At 37.9% G+C, this 23,481-nt stretch overlaps 4 protein-coding genes and 1 pseudogene across 6 annotated transcripts in view; 3 read left to right on the top strand and 2 right to left on the bottom strand.

Annotated features, from left to right (window-relative positions):
* Window positions 1-3,505: 3,505 nt before the first annotated feature.
* Window positions 3,506-5,971, bottom strand: LOC111345399 (uncharacterized). Of its 2 annotated transcripts, XM_088747197.1 has the most exons (3): window positions 5,690-5,971; window positions 5,139-5,325; window positions 3,506-3,950 (listed from the first exon to the last, which is right to left on the bottom strand). In XM_088747197.1, exons 2-3 carry the CDS (start codon window positions 5,278-5,280, stop codon window positions 3,754-3,756), a joined length of 339 nt encoding a protein of 112 aa, XP_088603323.1. In that variant the 5' UTR covers window positions 5,281-5,325; window positions 5,690-5,971; the 3' UTR covers window positions 3,506-3,753. The 2 variants fall into 2 exon arrangements, with proteins under 2 accessions (XP_088603323.1, XP_088603322.1); XM_088747196.1 differs by lacking the exon at window positions 5,690-5,971 and having other exon boundaries at window positions 5,139-5,683.
* A 60-nt stretch (window positions 5,972-6,031) lies between these two features.
* LOC148739237 (uncharacterized) lies at window positions 6,032-8,814 on the top strand. The gene has a single exon (XM_088747178.1). The coding sequence runs from the start codon at window positions 6,201-6,203 to the stop codon at window positions 7,815-7,817; it is 1,617 nt and encodes a 538-aa protein (XP_088603304.1). The 5' UTR covers window positions 6,032-6,200; the 3' UTR covers window positions 7,818-8,814.
* LOC148739236 (uncharacterized) lies at window positions 7,640-13,061 on the bottom strand. The gene is made up of 4 exons (XM_088747195.1): window positions 12,482-13,061; window positions 12,266-12,382; window positions 10,952-11,009; window positions 7,640-7,988 (listed from the first exon to the last, which is right to left on the bottom strand). Exons 1-4 carry the CDS (start codon window positions 12,601-12,603, stop codon window positions 7,833-7,835), a joined length of 453 nt encoding a protein of 150 aa, XP_088603321.1. The 5' UTR covers window positions 12,604-13,061; the 3' UTR covers window positions 7,640-7,832.
* Window positions 13,062-13,191: 130 nt separating this feature from the next.
* LOC111334583 (uncharacterized) lies at window positions 13,192-17,377 on the top strand. Its single transcript, XM_022940371.2, has one exon. It carries the CDS (start codon window positions 13,277-13,279, stop codon window positions 14,561-14,563), a length of 1,287 nt encoding a protein of 428 aa, XP_022796106.2. The 5' UTR covers window positions 13,192-13,276; the 3' UTR covers window positions 14,564-17,377.
* Window positions 17,378-23,207: 5,830 nt separating this feature from the next.
* LOC148739235 (uncharacterized) overlaps window positions 23,208-23,481 on the top strand; it is a 2,377-nt pseudogene continuing 2,103 nt past the window's right edge. The window contains exon 1 of the transcript XR_015996093.1: window positions 23,208-23,481. This exon is cut by the window's right edge and continues 1,075 nt beyond it. The product of XR_015996093.1 is annotated as an uncharacterized LOC148739235 (transcript).

Raw genomic sequence — 23,481 nt, 5'->3', positions numbered from 1 at the left:
TTGAAACTGCAAATTACTTACATATTCCAATAAAAAAATTGGAAGAGTTACAAGTAAGGCATAATTCATCTAGTCAACGGTACTATAGGTGTTAGTCAATAAGTGTGAACACGCAATATTTCTAAACTGAGACCATAGGTAACAGTATCTTTCCACCTTAAATTAATTTAGCCTAGACAGAGAGGCAATCATTAAATGATGAGAATGGAATTAAAAGCAAGAATTTACCCCCATTTAGTTCATTTCTCAATCAAAAGAAGCCACTCTTAACATGATTGGCCTTCTCGATCAATATTTTGGAAGATATCACCATTACACTTTGATAGAGTACTAAGTAAAAATATTTACATATTCCTGTTAGAGTCTCTCTCATTATATAATGCACCTCTGTATGTCTTATTTAATTTAACAAAGTGACACTAAATAAGCTTGGAAGGATACAGTTTTTGAATAGTTCACCCGACAGGGGAAAGAAAAACATCAAAAATTACCTGTGTCATTGGCATGGGTCAATAGCAAAAGGATCCACTTAAGTTGGCCTTTTGAACGACTTAACTGTCCAGTTTGTCCAATCCAAGTTAAATAGCCGATGATTATTGAACAATGTAAATCTTGAGACAGCAAGGTCTCTGGCATCAGCTGGAGAACACAGACTGATTAAAACTAACTGGTCAGAAGACTATGGTTTGCTTAGATATCCATCAACCAATTGAACAGCGATGAAGATTTAGTTCGATAATATTACACACACGATAGCCTTTCCTTTTTAGCAATACAGTAAATGTTAAGAATGTTTACTTCGCCCGCAATGCTACAATCAATACCATGCAAAACATCCAGCAATAAACAGATGAAACGAACATTTTTCGTTTCAAACAAATTTTCCACTAAGCGCTGAGAATGGGATTTCATCCACATGCAAATTACCTTTCAATCTTAATATCTACCAATTCTCCTTACTGCACACCATACGTTTCTCAAGAGATTAATTCTGAGTCTTGTGTAGAATCATGAAGAAGTAATCCCATATTCTACCTCGTTATCGTGCTGTAAGATCACATGAGATAGCAAGCGCATGCACCAACTCAGTGCAAACTTACGCCTTCTCAGTCCAAGCACGCTTTTAAAACTAAGGGCAAAAACGCTGCATTATTTGCTGTAAATGGATGATGACAATCCATCTTTAACCCCTCCTAAAGGGGTCAGGGGTAAGGAAAAATCCTCTAAGGAGGATCTTAGCACTGATGAAGTGCGTGAATCAGCTGGAAAACCAGCCTCACAGAAAGGCGGGAAAAGGCCTTTAACTGCTCCAGCACCAACGAACCATGTTCAAACCCTATACAGGTTAGTCTAACAACAAATGAATTTGCTGGTAGGCTGAGGCATTTTGTTTTAACATGGATGAGTATCACAGCAGACCAAGATATATTAGATATGGTACAGCACTACCACCTAGAGATTGAAAATCCAACTCAACTAAGGCTAAGGCCTGAAATTCAGTTTGACTCCAAAGAGGAAGGAATAATTACCTCAGAAATTGCACACCTACTTGAATTAGGTGTCACTGAGCCTGCTGTACACACTCCAGATGAATAAATTTCCACTATATTTGTCAAAAAAAAGAAAAGCGGTCAATACCGCATGATTTTGAATTTAAAGGAGCTTAACAAGCTCATAGAGAAACACCATTTCAAAATGGATACTCTGTGGTCTGCTGTGCGACTCATGACTCCAAACTGTTTCATGGCATCAATCGATTTAAAAGGTTTCTACTACTTAGTTCCCATTGCTAAGGAACATCGTAAGTATCTGAGATTTTACTGGAAGGGTTTTCTCTACCAGTACACATGTATGCCAAATGGGCTTTCATTTGCACCAAGGTGTTTTACTAAATTGATGAAGCAAGTGTACTCTACCTTGAGACAGAAAGGTCACCTGAATTTGGGATACATAGATGATTCGTACCTTCAGGGTAGAGATACCAATGAATGCCTGCTTAATATCTCTGATACGCAGACATTATTTTAAAGCTTGGGGTTTGTGATTAATGTGCAAAAATCATCTGTCACACCAGCTCAGCGAATTATATTTTTAGGTTTTGTCCTTGACTCTGTGTCAATGACAATTACCCTCACTGATGTCAAAAACGAACTTGGCTCTCAGGGAGGATATAGGTAGCTTTGAGGCTCTCATATCCTTGTCCCCAAGTGCAAATGAAGATCTTGCTTGGTGGATTGAAAATGTAGACAAGGCTTTTAATCCAATGTCACATGGAAATCCTGTCATTGAGATTGAAACTGATGCATCAAAAAAGGGTTGGGGTGCATACCTTGATAGTGATACAACCCAAGGTTTGTGGTCTGGTACAGAAAGCCAATTGCACATCAACGAGTTAGAATTGAAGGCAATCCACTTTGCCTTTCAAGCTTTTGGTAAAAGGTTATATAATAGGCATGTCAAAATACTTTGTGACAACTCAACAGCTGTAAAATATTAATGCTGTGGGTGGAACAAAATCTCCAAGTTGCAATCAAGTGGCATATCACATATGGGATTGGTGTGTAAATAACAACACCTGGTTAACAGCAGCTCACATAGCTGGAGTAGAAAACACGGAGGCTGACAAAGAGTCCCGCTTGTTTAATGACCGCACTGAATGGGCCTTAAAAAGAGAGATCTTTACCCAAATAACCACCCATTGGGGCATCCCAGAGATGAATCTATTTGCCAGTAGACTTAATACACAGCTCCCCAGGTTTGTCTCTTGGAAACCTGACCCGGCCTCGTGTTTTGTGGATGCATTTACTATTAGCTGGGATTCCTTGTATTTTTATGCTTTTCCACCTTTTTTGTCAAATTCACAGATGTTTACAAAAAATTTTGGAGGATCAAGTACCACAGGGAATCATGATCTTACCATTTTGGCCCACTCAAGTTTGGTGGCCACAACTTCTGAGAATGATAATTGCAATTCCATTTGTGTTGCCAAAGCATCAAGACCTACTTTCACTGTCACATTCTCCCCAAAAGTTTCACCCCTTTGGAAAGAAGTTGACCATGCTGGGATGTCTCCTGTCTGGCAGTCCATGCAGGATCAGGGGATTTCACAAGCAGCTGCAAAGCTCATCATGGCGAAATGGAACAAAGAAACAATACAGTACCTACATCACGAAATGGCAAAACTTTTGTGCTCAGAGACAAATCGATGACACTCAACCATCTGTAGTGCCTCTGCTTGATTTTCTCACTCTGCTATATCGACAAGGCCTTACATACAATGCCATCAACACTGCCAGAAGTGCTTTGTCTAGCTATGTTACTTTAGAGGATAAGACATGTGTAGGAAAACACCCATTAGTGTCCAGGCTGATGAAAGGCATTTTTTAGGAAAAACCTCCAAGACCAACTTGAGTACACGGAAATTTGGGATGTGTCTATTGTCCTGGAATATCTCCAGTCTCTATCGCCTGTGGACACATTGTCATTAAAGGGACTGACACTGAAACTCGTTGTGTTAATTTTATTAGTTTCTGGCCAAAGAGGTCAAGACAGTACATATGTTGAATATTGACCGCATGTTTTTTTTTTAAATAATTGCTACACCTTCCAGCTTGTGGGACACCTGAAGCAAAGCAGACCAGGAGTTAACAACCCACTTGTTAAACTTACGCTGTGTGTTGTATCTACGTTAAAATAGTACTTAACAAGAACACAAAACTTAAGAGGCTCAGAACGCCAATTGTTTGTTAGCTATCAAAAACTTTTCAGGAAAGTTAGCTGAGATACTATAAGCCAGTGGGTGAAGACTGTTGTCACTGACTCTGGAATAGTCACTTCCAGATTTAAATCCCACAGCACACAGGCTGCCAGAACATCTGCCGCCAACAATGCCTCAGTAAGTCTTGACGACATTCTGCACACAGCTGGGTGGTGCTCTGAGTCAACAATTTCTAAGTAATACAAAAAACCTATTGTTAATTAAAGAGAACACGTTTGCTGGTAGGGTACTCAACACTGTGAAGTAACAAACATGTGTAAAATAAAAGTTTTGCCATGACAATGGTTAATGTTCGTGTTGCTTCAAAATCTCATGCGATCTTACAGCACGATAACGAGGTAGAATAGTCAAATTAAACGAGACTTACCTGTAAGTTGAAGTTTGATTGAGATTCTACCGAGTTATAAAGTACTGGGAGATTACATGCCCTCCCACCCACCCTAATTTAGTGTGGTGCCTTGAACGACTCACATTAAGCTTTTAGAGATTGAGTTGGTGCATGCGCTTGCTATCTCATGTAATCTCCCAGCACTTTATAACTCGGTAGAATCTCAATCAAACTTCAACTTACAGGTACGTCTCGTTTAATTTTACTATTTTATGTTTAATTTTCCTTAATTTTTATCACCTGCATGTCTGCTTGACATTGTGTCGATGATGTCTGACGAAATTACTCCAGGGCACCTACGAGGAGTGAAGGGTTAGACTCACTTTTGAGAGAATGGTTTCGCAACGAGCCTCGTTTTGATAAGAACATTGAGAGTAACTCGTAAATGAGCCATGAATTGGTAATAGAATTCGTGGCGAACAATTCAAGGAAAATCGTGCTCTGAGCTTCGAATCAGCCCCACACTGTGCGTTCACTCAATTTAATTTAGTCTTCCAACTGTCCCCGTAAAATTAATGCACTTCACTCAGTTCTTGTACCATAACAAATAGTACTTTAAAAGTAATCATTAGGATATCAGTACCTTGCGTTACGCTTAAAGATAGGATTTCGTTTGAAGTGAGCAAAGGTCAATGAATATGCAAGAAAAAGTAAAGTTAATCAGAAAATTTACATAACGATACTGGAAATTGTGTCTTTAGCGAATATTTTCTAAAAAATTTTCTGATAAACTTAAGTCAAAAACTTGGTTTCAGTGATAGTAGGATTATTGCCCAGCAATGGAGTAAAAACAAGCAAAGCGAAGCTACCTCTGTGTAGGAAATTTCTCATCCACAGAAATAAGATCTATTTTGGTTTGTCAAAATTATGCACATAAAATGCCCAAATAGTAAAAATACGTTTAGACGGAGAAAGAAATTTAAAAAAATCAACATGCACGGGTTTCACCGTTTTCACTTTCGATTATCTAACCTTCTGCAAGCGCAGCAGTTTCATCAAACCGATCAAAGTCGAGCACGTGAAGTTCCCGAGCCACGTTCAGTTTCCTACGCGCACGTGGAAATGGCGGGTTATCAGCCACGTCACTGTTCCCAAATCCTACATTGGAAACCATGCACGGGTAATCAGGGGATTCAACACCTTTAGCAACTGTAGACGTCTTCAAAATCATTATTAGTCAACGGATTGTCAATTAAGAGGAACATTTCATAACACTGTTTCCAACTACAACAGTGATTGAGGGTTCACAGTTGACTCGCTAGATCTCAAACCGACGTTTACTCGAAGCAAAATCAATTTCCCTGGAATATTGGTTCTACATTTCCGCAATTTTACCCTCTACTATTTGCGTCTTTCTTGCTGGTCAACATACGACTAAACAAGTCATAAAAAGCAGTTTTCTATTCTCAATTCTAAATAACTCGAATTTGTATAATAACCTTAAAATTTCGAGTCATGGGGAAACGACTGGATTTTATTTATTCCCATACATTCTCCGATAATTTGAAATCTAAACAACTTACATTCAGTCTAAGCCGCTACTGTTGTCCTTGGATTTTGTTTATTCCCATACATTCTCTCGTAATTTGAAATCTGAACAACTTCCATTCAGTCTAGGCTGCTACTGTTGTCCTTAGAGGCAGCAAGAGCAGGAGGCAAATATCCGGTATCATGGGTCACTGAACGTGAAGTTTAAATGTCCACTTGGTGGAATTAATTAACCTTCTAGAACCTGCAAACGTGGTTACAACGAGAACAATCAAATATCAGAAGCGACACACTTGGTAATAGCTAATCAGGAGCTGATATCACGCAATTGAAAAAACTGGATTTGATTGGTCAGTGGTATTTAAATGGATATCTCGAAAGACAGTGCCACAAGACCCTCGCGCAAGACTCATCACGTCAACAATAACAAACAGAGCGGCCGAGATGGTTTCTTCTCTCGTTCTCTAGACGAAAGGCTAATCGTGTTTGACGAAACAGAATTTTGCAGTCACCACTTTTGCTGTTCCCTTTCAATTTACGGAAGTAATGGGAAATACTTTCAGTTGTCTAACAAGATGCGTCCAAAGTCTGACAGACGAGCTGGTGCCACAAGTAAACGAAAACATCGATACGCAACAAAACGTAAGTGAGAACTGCATCCGTGCTCAAGAGAGCGTTTGTTGCAGCAATTCAGAGCTCAACAGCGAAGATAACAACGGAAACCAAATTGTAAAAGGAAAACCTGCTGTCAAGTCCGCTAACAGCGCAACATACAACCTACAAATACAGATTCGCGATCCCACTGGTAGCGTTATGATCGGCAGTAACAATAACATTGACTTTCACCGATCAGGACAACATATGAGGAGCATTTCAGAGGTCGATGCTCCTCCGATGGATATGGCGAGCCGAACAACGGCACCTGTGGACGAGGAAACGCAGATCTTAACGAAAACGCCAATTACGTACAACATCACTGCTAACAATGTAATCGTTGGGGACAGTAACGAAATTAAAGTGCCGCCTAGCAGCGATCGAGAGTCCAATTTCGACTTCCGTATGAGCCATCGTAGACTGGACGGCGCAGTGGGCTTTGATGAAGCTAATGCTAAAAGAACTTTTGAAAGGCAGCTCCATTCGACGCCATATCGATTCCCATCGCCGGGAGTTGAATCTCAACTCGCAAAAGCGTTTGATAAAATGAAGGAAATAGTCGATAAGCTGTATCCACTTCGAGATGGAGGTAAATGGGAGGAGTTCGACGAGGCTTTGAATGAGATCCAGTCAAAACATGAAAGCCAACCAGAAATAAAATGCTTTCTCACGTTCGAAAGATGTGTGAGGCTGACTTACCAAAAACGATTTGTAGAAGGAAGAAAATTGGCGGAAGATGCTTTAAGTATTGTAAACAATGAATTCGATGGAACATTACGTGATGTTTTGAGTCTGCTTGGAAATGTCACTTTAGCGAGAACTTTTCGGCGCGAAGGGGAGGAAAAGAGGAAGCTAGGAAGAGCGTTTGATTGCCTCGAAATAGCAAAGCAAAGCGGCGACCGCTTGAAAGAAATCAATTTAACGATACCCATGTTTTCTCTCGCTCTTCTTTATTACGAACTAGCGCGTCTTTGGTCGGAATTCGCCGAGATGGCAAATAACCCTACCAGTGCCAAAACAAAGGCAAGCAAGTTTTATGGCCTCTGCATCGACCAGTGTAGAGAACTTTCTAATAACAATCGTTTATACATCGCCAGGCAGTGCTTTGCGCTAATGTTTCTGGCGCGTTTGTCTGTTCCTACTTCAAGTGCATCGAAGAAACCATCTCTGAAAAAAGCAGAAGGGTACCTTGAGGAGTTCAAACGTAGCCATAATCAAGTGGGCGACACCCTTATCGCAGCGAAAATTAAGTACTTTATGATAAAGTCGACTCTTAGCCTTCTCGCGGGGAATGGTTCCGGAGCAGAGGAACTTGTAAATCAAGCTCGGAATACCGCGGAAAAATACGGATTTTATTTGGAAATTAAACTTGCTCAAGATCAGATTGATCGTATTTGTGCATTCAAAGCATCAGAGGCGAAGCTACAGGTAAAAAATATTTCCAGCAGGTACGCCTGCAATTCCACCTCCACGTCAGATTCTGATCAGAGCGCGTCAAGATCTGACTAACCTATATATCAGCCTTTAACCTATATAACACCTCAACCTCGTGATTATTAACATGAAGGGCAGTACAGATTGTGACAAGTTGACCATGCAGGTCTTCAAATGGGCAAGCTTCAAGTTTAACACTCTTCTATAGCACTGATGGGTTTCACTCACAGAATCTCCTGGCCTTTTCTGTTACACAAAAGAGGAAAAGAAAAAAAAAATTCACATTTCCAATTGCTTGTGCAAAATTATCTAGGCATTAGAGATGGGGGGGGGGGGGGGGGCTAAGATTTCGGTTGTGTTGCAGTAAAATTAACCTGATTTCCCCTTAGCTCTGACGTCAGATTCTAATGCTCCTCCCTCATTGGTGGTCAGTTTTCTATAGTCTCCCTGTTACTTCGACTGATCTCCCCTTCCGTTCCCCTTAAAAACACCTCCCAAGATACTTTCCCTCCCCCTCTGGGATGAATGATGACCAGTCCCCTTGGATTAATTGTGCAATCATGGAGAGTTAGCTTGTTTTCAGTGCAATTTGCAGAAAAATGTCTTATTATTAAGCAAAATTGTTTCAAAAGTTTCCTTTGACTTCTCTACTAAACACAAAATAGATAGACCATTTCACTGCTCGATCAGAAATCTTTTATTGTGGTCTTTGTAAATCGTGTTTATCGCTAAAAGTATTGAAGAATTCAACTGCTTTTAAAAGAATTATCGTTAGAAGACACATAATATTGCATGTTGAGGAGACAGTGATAAATAGGTCAACTTATTCATTATATTATTATGAATCCAGTATTTTTAACATTTTAAGGCCTTTGTAAAATAATAATATAATTTCGTTTGTGCAACATGACAAAATACAGAATTAAGTTATTCTTTTAAAGGACATACTTTTATAAGAGAAATACATGTTTCTTAGTCAAAATGACAAGGTTAATTCAATTATTAGCTAAATGCTGAATCAGAAATTCACCATTTGCTGGCTTTCTTAATAAAGATTTTATTATATACAATACTGATTTATTACAGAATTTAAATGGTTTTTAATGTAATTACCTTTACAAGACATCTAAATAATACTTTATAACTTACAAAATTGATATTGCACAGAATTCAACTGGATTTTTGACGAATCACCTTACATTAGAAATGTATGTTACAAGTAAACACAGCCGGGCTAATTTAATCATTAGCTCTTGATGAACAACAACAACAACAATTTATCACTTATAGAGCGCTATTTACAATGACAGATCAACAGCGCTTTACAATCAATCCTAACCCGCCCATCCCACCCCAGGGGAGGACATCCATCACACAGTAATCTCGTGCGTGGGAAATTAACGTCTTCTACCCCTGACCCTGTAGGAGACGGGACCTCCATTTATTCGTCCCTATCCGAGAAGACTAGAATATCTAACCATTTCTTGATGTTATAGAAAGGTAGCATATTCTTCTCAATTATTTTAAGACCCTGAGTGTTGGTCCGGCCAGGGCTCGAACCCTCGACCTCCCGCACAACAGTCCAGCGCTCTATCCATTGAGCTAACCGGCAGGCGGTTAAATAACCGGGAGGCGGTTAAATAACAATCATAGTTTACCATTTTGTGGCTTTTGAAGATTATCAGAAAACTCCAAGAATTAATTTGAAACCAAGGGAACTAACGTCCTATGGTATCTTGTGGTCTTCTGAAGGGAACTTTGTTTGGACAAGCTACTTCCTTTTGAAGAGGGGTTGATGCTGTGATTTCTTCTTTTCTAGTTATTGGCTCATGAGAATGTGCCGCTGAATGGGGTTGCATTTCCACCACTGAATTGATCATAATTGGGTTACTTTTTCGATAAAGTTGGAGTACAAAAATTCTGGTAAACAGGGGTTTAAAAAAGGCCTACTCTAAAAAAGGCTATCATAAAAAGAAAGTTACTAAATTGTGATCGCGAAAAGTAAATTTTCCCCAAATTACTACGATGGGGTCTATAATTGATCACAGAATAGACTTTTTACTGGGGTGGGGGGGGGGGGGGGGAGGGCTGAGAGGTCAGCAGCACATACCCAGTAAAAATTGACCCTAGTACCTCCTCCCTCCTGTGCATGAGAGGCAGATAATAAGTTGTCAATGTCAACGCACGTTAATAAAATTTGTAATTCCGCGTTTTATCACCTACATAATATTAGGAGGATTAAGAATTATTTATCTCGCGATTCGTTATTCATGCTTTTATCACTAGTCGTTTAGACTATTGTAATGGACTTTTGTATGGCCTTCCTAAGTCGCAAATAGCCAAATTGCAACGTGTGCAGAATGCTGTGGCTAGACTTGTACTGAGTCTAAGTAAGTATTCGCATATTTCTCCTGCGCTTTGTCAACTTCACTGGTTACCAGTACAACATCGTGTTCATTTTAAGATCATAATTTTAACATTTAAAGCTATTCACGGATGGGCGCCTAGGTATATCATTGAACTAATTAACATCAAGCATAGGTCTGTATATAATCTTAGATCAAATCAAAGTTTATTACTTGACCCTCCTAAGGGGAAAATGCTTGCCATGTTGGGGGACAGATCATTCTCTGCTGTTGCCCCGTACTTATGGAATGCTCTGCCAGCTGAATTACGTGATATTCAATCATTTTCCATTCTTAAATGCATGCTGAAAACTTATTTATTTCGTGCAGCTTTCTAATATTACAACAATTACAATTACTTTTATTAGTATTACTAATTAAGTTCCTTATTAAGATCCTTATTCCTACTTAAGATCCTTATTATGGATATTCCATATTATTCTTATTTTTAACATACATTGTTAATATTAATGTACAAGTAATTAGTTTTATAAATTTGAATTTACTGTAGTATTCTAAGTTGTTAAGCGCTGTTGATCATTGAATGAAAATAGCGCTCTAGAAGTTATTAAATCAAATTAAATTAAACTACTCTTAGCCTCAAAACCTTCTAACTGGAGAACTAATAATTTCATAGGTTCCTTTCATTGGATAAGTATAATAAAACACATTTCAAAAATCTAAAGGTTGGATTGTTGCAGTAATCAAAGTTGTCTGTCACATATAAAATACTGGCGTCGAATAAAGGGAGGACGTGAACGCTCTCATGGAAATGTTAAGATTGAATTCAATCACGATGTTTACCTTAACGATGTTTGCCTTAAATCTGGTTCTTCTGCAAAACTTTACCATAACCGTCTTCCTAAAATATAAGTGAGCTAACATGATCAACCTGACAGTTTGATCGAATCGCAATCACAGAATAAGGATGCACTGCATATTACTTCTCTGATTTAACAAAATGTTAGTTTGTACCTGTAATCTTCCTCAGTATTCAGTTACCACTTAAAATAGCAGCAAAATGTGTCATAATCATTTTCATTTGATAATTTTTTAGTTCGCTCTAAAGCGGCAAGTGTTGTACCATCCTTTTTTATCTTTATTTTCGTATTTAAGAGTTTTTTATTATTTCTTATTATCATTCAAAACTAAATCAATACTTTACAATTGACAGTCATAAAGAGAAAAAAAATACAGAATACTTGATACGAAACAATTCTAGCTACACAAAGATAATTACAATACAACAAGTAATACATTAAGTCATTAAATTAATAAAATAAAATGCAACAAATAGAGCGACAAAACACACAACAGGTATTATGGGAAACAACGTTACAAGTAAAATTTGACAGTCTAAGACTACTGATATAGCATGATTCTTGTTACTGAATTGAAAGAACTAGGTTTCTAATGACGCTGGGAGGTGAAAGTGGCAGAATATTTGTCTCACATGCAAAAAGGAAATCCTGCAGCGTGCCATATGTTTATGATTACCCCGTTCTAATAGAGAAATATGAATGAAGAATATCGTGACCAATCTACATTCGACCAATAATCAAAAGGATACTTCTACATGGAAAATTTTTGTTTCTAATCCACGCCATGCTGAAATTGGTGAGATATTATCGTTTTGTGTAGCGTCACGGCAAGAACTGGCAAAAACACTCATTGGTTATTTTTCTGACACAAAATAATTTGATTCAAAGGCATTCCCCTCTCTTTAGTAAATGCTGCGCCCAATAACCTCTAGTGCGAATGTCGAACTACGAAGATACTCGGCACTAAACAATAAGTGACATCGGATCAAAATCGGGTGAAGTTCGGCATCCTATTGTTACTTAACATCGCGCATTTCGATAAATTATGTGGCTTCGCCTCCTAAAGAAGGCAGTAGCCACAAAAACTAATCGCGAACACAATTTAAAGGATTTTCCGATTTTTTCTTATGCTCAGTCACCTTATTTTGTTTGACTATTTTTTGTCCCTCTGTGTCGTGGATTATTTTAACTTTGTTGTACTATATCTGAGATTTCATACAAGTGCTATGTAAATTTTGGGAATAGGTAAGAGCAGACATAGAATCAACTTTGTAGGAGGGAAACTGAATAGACGTACCCCAACATATTTGTTCCGAAGTCAATTTTTTTTCCGCGAAGGCTTGCAAGAATCGTGCTGTAATCATCTTGAACAGATATCATTTTCTTCATCACTGAGTTGCTATTACTCCTGGTCCTTAGTGATCGATGAAATCAAATAATAGATCAGAGTCAGGATGTACAACTATCTGCGAGTAGTTTACTTTTAACGGAGTAAAAGTTACTCTCTGTTCACCTCTTGGGGAAATTGGCAAAGTATGAAATCCCACAGGCCACATACAATGTAGCTCGAAAATGCCGCCAAAAATGTACCGCCAAAATCTTCGCATGAATCCAGTTCGAAGGTTTTACTTTCATTTACTGCAGGCGCAAAGGTTCTACCCAACCAATCAAAGTCCGTTGAAACAAAAACATAGTAACGTCAGTTCCTGAGGTTTTCCCGTTACAGTGAAAGTAATAAATATATCTTATCAGACGTTTTGTTGTGTAGTATCGCTGAGTATTTAGGGAGTTGTGCCGTACTTTGACGAGCCCGTAAGGCGAGTCAAAATACGGATAACGAGTAAAAATATACAGCGATACTACACAACAAAACGTCTAATAAGTTATTTATTATCCAACAAGCCAAATTGTTATTTCTGTGCGGGCGAATTTCGCGGATATTTAATTACGGGGAGTGCGTGACAGAAGCATGCGAAGCGGAACGGAAATAGCGTGTTTTCGTATTGCTGTTTCTATTTTCTTCAATAAATGAAGACATTTCCTGGTTCTCTCGCAGTTTTTCTTCGTTGGATTCACCTGATAAACTTGGATCTATATTTGCCAGCCATTCCGACTATTCGTCGTCAGAAACATTATTCAAATTGTCAGCCATTTTTTTTTCTAACTTACATCTAATTCAGCGCTTGCGCGATGCGAGGAAACCTGTCTAACCGGTTCTCTGGAGTACATATACAGGTGATATTTATACTCAAGGGAGTGTAGTTGGACAATATGGGCGGGTTATAAACCTATCTCTAGAGAAAACGCAATGAGCCACATCAATATTTCCAACTGCCAAATTGAAACCTTGGTCATCGGAGATGGAAACACTGTGAAAACATGCTGTCGGCGACTTGAATATCCTAAGCAACGCAGAGATTCTTGGTCAGGAAGAACAACAAGCCACGACGGTGAATGGCGAGGTAGTAAGAGTAAGCAAACTAAAATCGGATTCCCACTACGCAAACACAGAGCCAATCCAAAGTTTTCTTTCAAAACTGTTTCAAGCGACAACAAAGAAGACGCACCTTATGGACCAGAAATTTCGTCGATTTCCTTGGGGGAATACGATCGCGGGTTTGAGAACTCGATGAAGAGATTCCATTCTGTTTTGAACAAGCTACATCCTCTAAGAGACAGTGGTAATTTCAAGGACTTTATAAGCCACGCAGATAGTGTCCTTTTGGCTAACAAAGGCGATGTAGAGATGGAAACCCTAATCCTTATCGAGAAAAGCGTTGTTGTCAGCTATCAGAACGACTTGGAGAGGGCAGAAAAGATGGTTCTGGAAGCTTTGGATACCCTGAATTCAAAAACGACGGTCAAGATGATCGACTTCTTGGTGTCTATGGCAAATCTCCACCTTGCCGGCTTCTACCGACGACAGAACAATCACGGAGAAGCACACTCCAAAATTACAATTGCAGATCAGAATTCGCAAAGAGTTAACTCGCGCTACTTAAAAGCGTTGATGTTCTATGAAAAGGCAAGTAATTTGACCAAGTACATTTCTTCTGTCCCACTTGGTCAGTCCGCACGTAAAATGCTAGTCAAAGAGTCGAAGGAGCTCATGAGGCAGTGCATAACCCTATGCATTGAACTCGACGATGGCGGCACTTACATTAAAAAACACCACTTTGGACTTCTAAAACTAGCTTTGCTGGATCTAAATTGCCGCACAAGAGCTGCCCGGGAACATCCGATAAGTAGAAAGTGCATCGCGAATGCAAAGACCTACCTCCAAATAGTTGAAGAGAATTATCAGAATGAAATGGGCGAGAGACAGAAGATGAAGTTCTTTCTGGCCAAGTCAGACCTGAATTACAGGCTTGAAGATCTACCGGCAGCACAAAAGGATGCAAGCCAAGCATTGTCCCTTGCTGAAATTCATGGATTCAATTTGGAAATCACTCCCATTAAGGAAAGGCTAGAAGATATCGACAACAAAATAGCATCGAATGAAACGATGGATTTCCACGAAGAAACCCGCCATGGCGATACACTGTCATCCAGTACAGTATCATCTCAGCGGAACTCTCCTTGCTCCTCGGGATGAGCGATGGGGTAAATGTAAGATGCATGTCATGTTTATGTGATGCTTTTCCTGTGTAAGGTGCATGCCACTTTGAAATGTCCAGGGGCCACTTCACATGAGCCTGGCAAGTGAGGTATGTTGAGGACAAAATTTGCCCTCTGTTATATTCTCCCATTACATTTAATTTCATGAGAACATTTCAGTTCAGTTGACCTGTAATTAACAAAACAAAATCCTCTTGAAAAATGTCACAATTACAGTTCCTCTTCAGTTTCCATTCAACTCTATCAAAATTGCAATCATAGCAGAAATTTACAATAAGAATCTACCCATATGAGCCACTGATAATAGATACCAAAAGCATTTGCAATGGTGAGTCAGGAACTGAACTGGCTGTAGTGAGGAATTTGGCAGTTTGGAAGCAAATAATTTAAAATCTTGTAAAGATTTGAAAATTAAAAAAAAAAATTGCTTTAAAGGTATACCTCTGTCAGTCTCGTGGTCTTAGATCTAAGTTGAGCTTGTCCCTATGTCGTGATCTTATGTTGGTATTAATTTACACATTAGGTTCAAGAGTTTCACTGCACCTACAAGTATAAATGAGTTCTAACCCCAATTCACTTCCATAAGTGATTCAGGCATAATTTCTCTATACAATATCAATACAAAATCAAACAGCCAAGTAATGAGAATAGCAAAAAATGATCAAATAGGGATTATCATTTTCACTGCACACTAAATTCTCAAAATGAACTTTGTAGAAAATGTATAGCAAACAGCGAGGGGAATTTTCACTGAGATCTTGGGAGTGAAAAGGGTTTACAAACTGTCAGAGAAAATGGCCTCACTTTAATGGAAGCCAACTAGCCACACACTAGTAGAAATTCAGTTTTAGCTAGTGGTTTTCCATTTCCACCCACCAGTTTGGCTAGTAAACAAACTGAAATTGTTGTAACATCTAAGTTGTTACAAACCACTTGTCTAATAAGTTGAAAAAAATAGTGTTAAGCCCTGAATGAAAATGAAAAAATTTGGAGCTGAACTAGTATCTATTTTCTCTTTATAATATCACCCCTGAATCAAACATTAAGGTCATGAGAATAAAGGAAATGATCATCACCCTCAGAGGCGCTTGGTTGTAAAAGAAATTCTAGGAAACATATAAAGAATATGCATCCTGACGTTATGGTCCAAAGGGATAACCCTTGAACTCCCGCGAGTGACCACGACAGAACTTCTCCTTACAATATCAATACAATATCAAGCACACAAGTGATGAGAATAAAGAAAAAATATAAATGAGGGGATAATTATTTGATCCAATACCAAATTCTCCAAACTAACATCATGAGAATTGTTTGGCAGAAAGTAAGGAGAATAACTAATCAGATCTTAGGAGCAAAAGGGTTAAAACTGTAATGGATTGGCTTGCAGTTTAGGGAGAATCGAGTACCAGTAAGAATCCTATAGGAATAAGCACAAGCAGCATGGGCCAAGCTTCTGCAGCACAGATAGCTAGCAGTGCTTGGTTTGGTTTTCTTTGGGTTCCAGGTTTCCCACAGAAATCTGATTAGTTTTTCTTTACAATTTGTCACAATAAAAAGCCCTGTTTGTTTTTCAAATATTTATGTTCCTCTGCAGCTTTGATTCTCATTTGCAATTGCAAATAATTAATGTACTACTTGTACTTTCATGAATAGAAAAAGAATGACTTGTGAAGATAGGGATAACTTTAACAACACAAAATCTATTTTGTTCCCCTGTGCTATATCATCACATAGTTTGATTAGTACTCCTTTGAGCCTAACTAAACATTTATTCACTAATTATTTGGTATCATTGTCTCAAAAATATGCAATGTGTGTCAATTCTCGTCTAAGCAAATACCCTTGGTACTGAGAGATAACAAAATAATTTATTTATATCTACCCAGACATGCTACTTCATACCAGTGAAAGATTCAAACATGCATGGCTTTTCCTGCCCACTTGATTTAAAATTTAACTCATCAATTATCATTTGATTCATTTGACAAGATTTCTTGGTTATAATCTTTATTATAATTGATAATTTATTAGCTTTGCCAATGTTATAATCTTTAATTATAATTGATAATTTATTAGCTTTGCCAACAATACATACAATATAGAACACAGATAAATTACAATAACAATTACAGGCAGGCAACCACAACAGTGATAGCCTATTACAGTTCTTGTTTTTCAGTGAATATCAGAACAGGGTTCACTTTAATTGAGGCAAGTTTCAGTCTAAATCATCAGTAGTTTCAATCTACCTATTCACATCAATGGGGGGAAATATCTGTGATTTGTTAGTCTCTAGTTATCTTTCCTCCTGTTTGTAAATTTTTCCCCGAACTATAGTAATTATTGTAACTTTGCCTAATTTAATTCATTGTAATTGTCGTCACCAAGTGTTTCGATCAGATGCATTCTATTACCTCATTTAAAAGTGAACGCAGAATAAACTTTCCCCTTTTACAGTCATCTCTTGGTTTGAGTCTAAAACCAATACTAGCCAACTAACCACTTTGAAATAAGTTGGATCAGAGTCACAAGCATCGAGAATGTGTCTGTTTCATAAAAAAGGGTTCTTGGTTGCATGCTTACCATGACAATGAACCATCTCTAATAATTTAGTGAAATAATATATGCTCTCTTAATTTACACTTTTAATGATGGAAGCATCCTTGGCCATGGGCCCCTGCGAATCATTTGTAACTTCCTGTTTGCTTTTCATCATTCTTAATTTTTTTAAACCCAACTATTGGGAGTGGTGTAGATAGGCTACAGAAATTAAAGACAATTTTATTTACATGTGCATCTAACTAATTAATCATTCTAATGCCAGTGTACCTAACGTGAATGCTTTAGATCTGATTAACAGTGAGGGCCAAACTGTTCAAAACACCAGTAGTGCTAATCCACTAACACTGAAAAACACTCCTCCAAACTGTGAGTTTCAGTGTTGATATATGCTACTTTTCAGAAGTACAAAGTCATATCAGGGATTAAGGAGAGAGGTTTCTCTTCTCCAGCCCCCCTCCTTTTATATGCACTTCATTAACTGAGGCCATTTATTTTCATGCAAAACATCACTCACTGCTAAAAGAGAGGGTCATTTTGAAAGTGAGTGCCCTTCAAAACTGTGACCTATACTGAGTTTCAATAAACTTTAGAAAAATTCCATTTCCAATTTAAGTTGGCATCATGCGTGCAACTGTTAATTACCTGATTGATAATACTTGTTTCCTTGAGAAGAGTAAGATGCAGGGATCCCCCTAGGGCTCTCCTAAGAACAACACAAAAATATAACTGATCTGTGGTGTTAACAAGCTTTCACAGGGCACTTGCAAGTTATGCTCTTTTTCCCATAAAGTTAGAGGTGTGCACTTGCCTTGGTATTTTACACTTGTGAGTTTTGCATGCTCTTATTTCATTGATTTGTATATTCTATGCCTTTTCATCTTATGGCCAGTTTATTTAAAGTCAAAACTGTTTATGCAAATCAGTTAACTACATGCTAGTATCGCCCAATTATTCCCCGATGTGTACATCCATTTGTCTCTATATACAGAAAATTTATTAAAAATAAAAGACCTGAATTGAGATAAAAGTTTACAACATCTTTTCCAGGTAGTACACAGACATTTCACTGGAACAACCACCCACATACCAGCTGTATTTAAACTTTGATCAAATCCCTTTGCCCTCCCTTTGTCCCCTGTGTACGACTGAGTAAATTAGGTAAACACAAACTTAATATTCCCGAGCCATCCGCTCTCGAAGGTTGTAATCTATCAAGGTATAAAATAGACCTGGCAAACTTGATTTTTTCGAAGTTTCTTCTCTGCTAGTTATTGGATATCCATAGCGGTTGGCTGGACCTTTGCCACCAAAACTATGCCGAGTTTGGTTGGTTACCAAAGTCAATAGAATCACCGCCGCTCCTACCAACTTCTTCATCCATCTTCGCCGTGAAATATTCGCACGTGTTTCCGATAATGCTACACGTGAGACTCAGTATCGAGTTCCCGGATAATAACAACAACAACGCCGCACAAAGCTCAGTAGTTGAGCATGGTTCTTTACGGTGTGGCTCAGTTTAGTGCCTTATGCTCTGTGGATTCTTTTCGCCACCTAAAAAAAAAATTCATAATACAAAAATAAAAAATATCAAAGGAAACTGTCAATGAGTCGTGGATACATTGTGTTTGAATGAGTTTTGAAGATAACCGCCTCCCGGTTAGCTCAATTGGTTAAGCGCCGGACTGTTGTGCGGGAGGTCGAGGGTTCGAGCCCCGGCCGGACCAACACTCAGGGTATTAAAATAATTGAGAAGAATATGGTACCTTTCTATAACACTGATCAAGAAATGGTTAGATATTCTAGTCTTCTTTGATAGGGACGAATAAATGGAGGTCCCGTCTCCTGCATCTATTGATTGGTTAATTTGGTAAAGTCCCCCGTACAGTGTTGAAAAAGCGCCATGAGTTCAAGATATGAGCGCTATATAACCACAAGTTATTATTATTATTATATTATTATTATAATTCAATTCCAATGGGTAACTCCCGGATACAGTTGAAACTACCTGGTATTACTTTGAACTGCTGGGGTGCTGTTGGGTGAATGGCCAGAACTCACATTTAGCTATCGGTCAGTACAAAATACAGAATGCAAACCGGGTACGAAATGCAGACTTGGTACAAAATGCAAACTGCAGACTGCAGACTGCAGATTGGGTACAGAATACGCAGACTGGAAATTTTGAAAACTCATCGTAAAACTTACAGTGTCACGCAATCGCCTTTTAGCAATCACTTTCATGATCATTTGCACCATTTCGGAATATTCTTTGCCCATTTCACCGCATATTTTGTCTTTAACAAAGTGGCCACTGAGTTCGGTTCTTGAAAAAGCGGCCACAATCGTTCTTAAACAGAATTTCAAGTCTCCGTATACTCAGTACTAAAAAAATAAAAGTCAGCTTTTGTAGGCGGCACTCTTCACCTTTTAAACCGATATGCGTATATTTTCATTTTGTTGACACAAATGTGGAGTTAGACCAAAACTGTTCCTTCGAGTTAATATATTTTTAACGTTCAGGGGTGTACACACAATGATTTTCGAAAATTAATGTTTACGAAGTCACCAAACAGATGAGAGGTGAAACCATCAGAAGAGTAAACAACTGGCCAGTCACGAAAACGACGCTTCGCTTTCCCCTATAAAAATTCGCTGGTTACTCCTTTTAGCGATATATAACGAGTAACCTAGTACCTCCTCCCTCCCGTGCATGAGAGGCAGTTAATAAGTTGTCAATGTCAACTCACGTTAATAAAATTTGTAATTCCGCGTTTTATCACCTACATAATATTAGGATTAAGAATTATTTATCTCGCGATTCGTTATTCATGCTTTTATCACTAGTCGTTTCGACTATTGTAATGGACTTTTGTATGGCCTTCCTAAGTCGCAAATAGCCAAATTGCAACGTGTGCAGAATGCTGTGGCTAGACTTGTACTGAGTCTAAGTAAGTATTCGCATATTTCTCCTGCGCTTTGTCAACTTCACTGGTTACCAGTACAACATCGTGTTCATTTTAAGATCATAATTTTAACATTTAAAGCTATTCACGGATGGGCGCTCAGGTATATCATTGAACTAATTAACATCAAGCCTAGGTCTGTATATAATCTTAGATCAAATCAAAGTTTATTACTTGACCCTCCTAAGGGGAAAATGCTTGCCACGTTGGGGGACAGATCATTCTCTGCTGCTGCCCTGTACTTATGGAATGCTCTACCAGCTGAATTACGTGATATTCAATCATTTTCCATTCTTAAATGTATGCTGAAAACTTATTTATTTCGTGCAGTTTTCTAATATTACAACAATTACAATTACTTTTATTAGTATTACTAATTAAGTTCCTTATTAAGATCCTTATTCCTACTTAAGATCCTTATTATGGATATTCCATATTATTCTTATTTTTAACATACATTGTTAATATTAATGTACAAGTAATTAGTTTTATAAATTTGAATTTACTGTAGTATTCTAAGTTGTTAAGCGCTGTTGATCATTGAATGAAAATAGCGCTCTAGAAGTTATTAAATCAAATTAAATTAAACTACTCTTAGCCTCAAAACCTTCTAACTGGAGAACTAATAATTTCATAGGTTCCTTTCAGTGGATAAGTATAATAAAACACATTTCAAAAATCTAAAGGTTGGATTGTTGCATTACATCAAAGTTGTCTGTCACATATAAAATACTGGCGTCGAATAAAGGGTGGACGTGAACGCTCTCATAGAAATGTTAAGATTGAATTCAATCACGATGTTTGCCTTAACGATGTTTGCCTTAAATCTGGTTCTTCTGCAAAACTTTACCATAACCGTCTTCCTAAAATATAAGTGAGCTAACATGATCAACCTGACAGTTTGATCGAATCGCAATCACAGAATAAGGATGAACTGCATATTACTTCTCTGATTTAACAAAATGTTAGTTTGTACCTGTAATCTTCCTCAGTATTCAGTTACCACTTAAAATAGCAGCAAAATGTGTCATAATTATTTTCATTTCATAATTTTTTAGTTCGCTCTAAAGCGGCAAGTGTTGTACCATCTTTTTTTATCTTTATTTTCGTATTTAAGAGTTTTTTATTATTTCTTATTATCATTCAAAACTAAATCAATACTTTACAATTGACAGTCATAAAGAGAAAAAAAATACAGAATACTTGATGCGAAACAATTCTAGCTACACAAAGATAATTACAATAACAAGTAATACATTAAGTCATTAAATTAATAAAATAAAATGCAACAAATAGAGCGACAAAACACACAACAGGTATTATGGGAAACAACGTTACAAGTAAAATTTGACAGTCTAAGACTACTGATATAGCATGATTCTTGTTACTGAATTGAAAAGAACTAGGTTTCGAAGGACGCTTGGAGGTAAAAGTGGCAGAATATTTGTCTCACATGCAAAAAGGAAATCCTGCAGCATGCCATATATTTATGATTACCCCGTTCCAATAGAGAAATATGAATGAAGAATGTCGTGACCAATCTACATTCGACCAATAATCAAAAGGATACTTCTACATGGAAAATTTTTGTTTCTAATCCACGCCATGCTGAAATTGGTGAGATATTATCGTTTTGTGTAGCGTCACGGCAAGAACTGACAAAACACTCATTGGTTATTTTTCTGACACAAAATAATTTGATTCAAAGGCATTCCCCTCTCTTTAGTAAATGCTGCGCCCAATAACCTCTAGTGCGAATGTCAAACTACGAAGATACTCGGCACTAAACAATAAGTGACATCGGATCAAAATCGGGTGAAGTTCGGCATCCTATTGTTACTTAACATCGCGCATTTCGATAAATTATGTGGCTTCGCCTCCTAAAGAAGGCAGTAGCCACAAAAACTAATCGCGAACACAATTTAAAGGATTTTCCGATTTTTTCTTATCCTCAGTCACCTTTTGCCCCTTTGTGTCGTAGATTATTTTAACTTTATTGTACTATATCTGAGATTTCATACAAGTGCTATGTAAATTTTGGGAATAGGTAAGAGCAGACATAGAATCAACTTTGTAGGAGGGAAACTGAATAGAGGTACCCCAACATGTTTGTTCCGAAGTCAATTTTTTTCTGCGCGAAAGCTTGCAAGATTCCTGCTGTAATCATCTTGAACAGATATCATTTTCTTCATCACTGAGTTGCTATTACTCCTGGTCCTTAGTGATCGATGAAATCAAAGAATAGATCAGAGTCAGGATGTTCAATTACCTGCGAGTAGTTTACTCTTAATGGAGTAAAAGTTACTCTCTGTTCACCTCTTGGGGAAATTGGCAAAGTATGAAATCCCACAGGCCACATACAATGTAGCTCGAAAATGCCGCCAAAAACGTACCGCCAAAATCTTCGAATGAATCCAGTTCGGTTTTACTTTCATTTACTGCAGGCGCAAAGGTTCTACCCAACCAATCAAAGTCCATTGAAACAAAAACATAGTAACGTCAGTTCCTGAGGTTTTCCCGTTACAGTGAAAGTAATAAATATATCTTATCAGAAGTTTTGTTGTGTAGTATCGCTGAGTATTTAGGGAGTTGTGCCGTACTTTGACGAGCCCGTAAGGCGAGTCAAAATACGGATAACGAGTAAAAATATTCAGCGATACTACACAACAAAACTTCTAATAAGTTATTTATTAGCCTACAAGCCAAATTGTTATATATGTGCGGGCGAATTTCGCAGATATTTAATTACGGGGAGTGCGTGACAGAAGTATGCGAAGCGGAACGGAAATAGCGTGTTTTCGTATTGCTGTTTCTATTTTCTTCAATAAATGAAGACATTTCCTGGTTGTCTCGCTGTTTTTCTTCGTTGGATTCACCTGATAAACTTGGATCTATATTTGCCAGCCATCCCGAAAGAAACATTATTCAAATTGTCAGCCATTTTTTTTTGCTAACTTACATCTAATTCATATAGACCCCTTGCATTGACGTCACACTTTATTTACATACCGTTAGTTACCAGGCACCTGGAGGACCACTACGAGATTGATTATCGTAGGTTTCTTGTAAATATTTTGATAGTGATACCGAAAGATGTGGAAAAAAACCGTCGAAAAAGGATATTTACCTGGCTAGCATGAGTCGCTCTCCGACCAATTATCAAAGGAAAGATATGGGAGTAAATTAGAGCTAATCGAAGGTACTGATCCCTACGAAATTCCAAAAAAAGATTGGAAAGACGACGTTGAGTTATGGCCATCAGTCACGTACATCGATGTCGGGATGTATCTGCTGTTTTCAAAGAGTCCATACACAGAAGAAGAGTTAAAAAACTACAAAAGTTTGAAGTGTTATCAAAACTTTATTA

This window comes from Stylophora pistillata, chromosome 2 (genome assembly GCF_964205215.1).
Source record: "Stylophora pistillata chromosome 2, jaStyPist1.2, whole genome shotgun sequence".
NCBI lineage: Eukaryota > Metazoa > Cnidaria > Anthozoa > Scleractinia > Pocilloporidae > Stylophora > Stylophora pistillata.
This window is presented reverse-complemented; position numbering and strand designations above follow the sequence as displayed.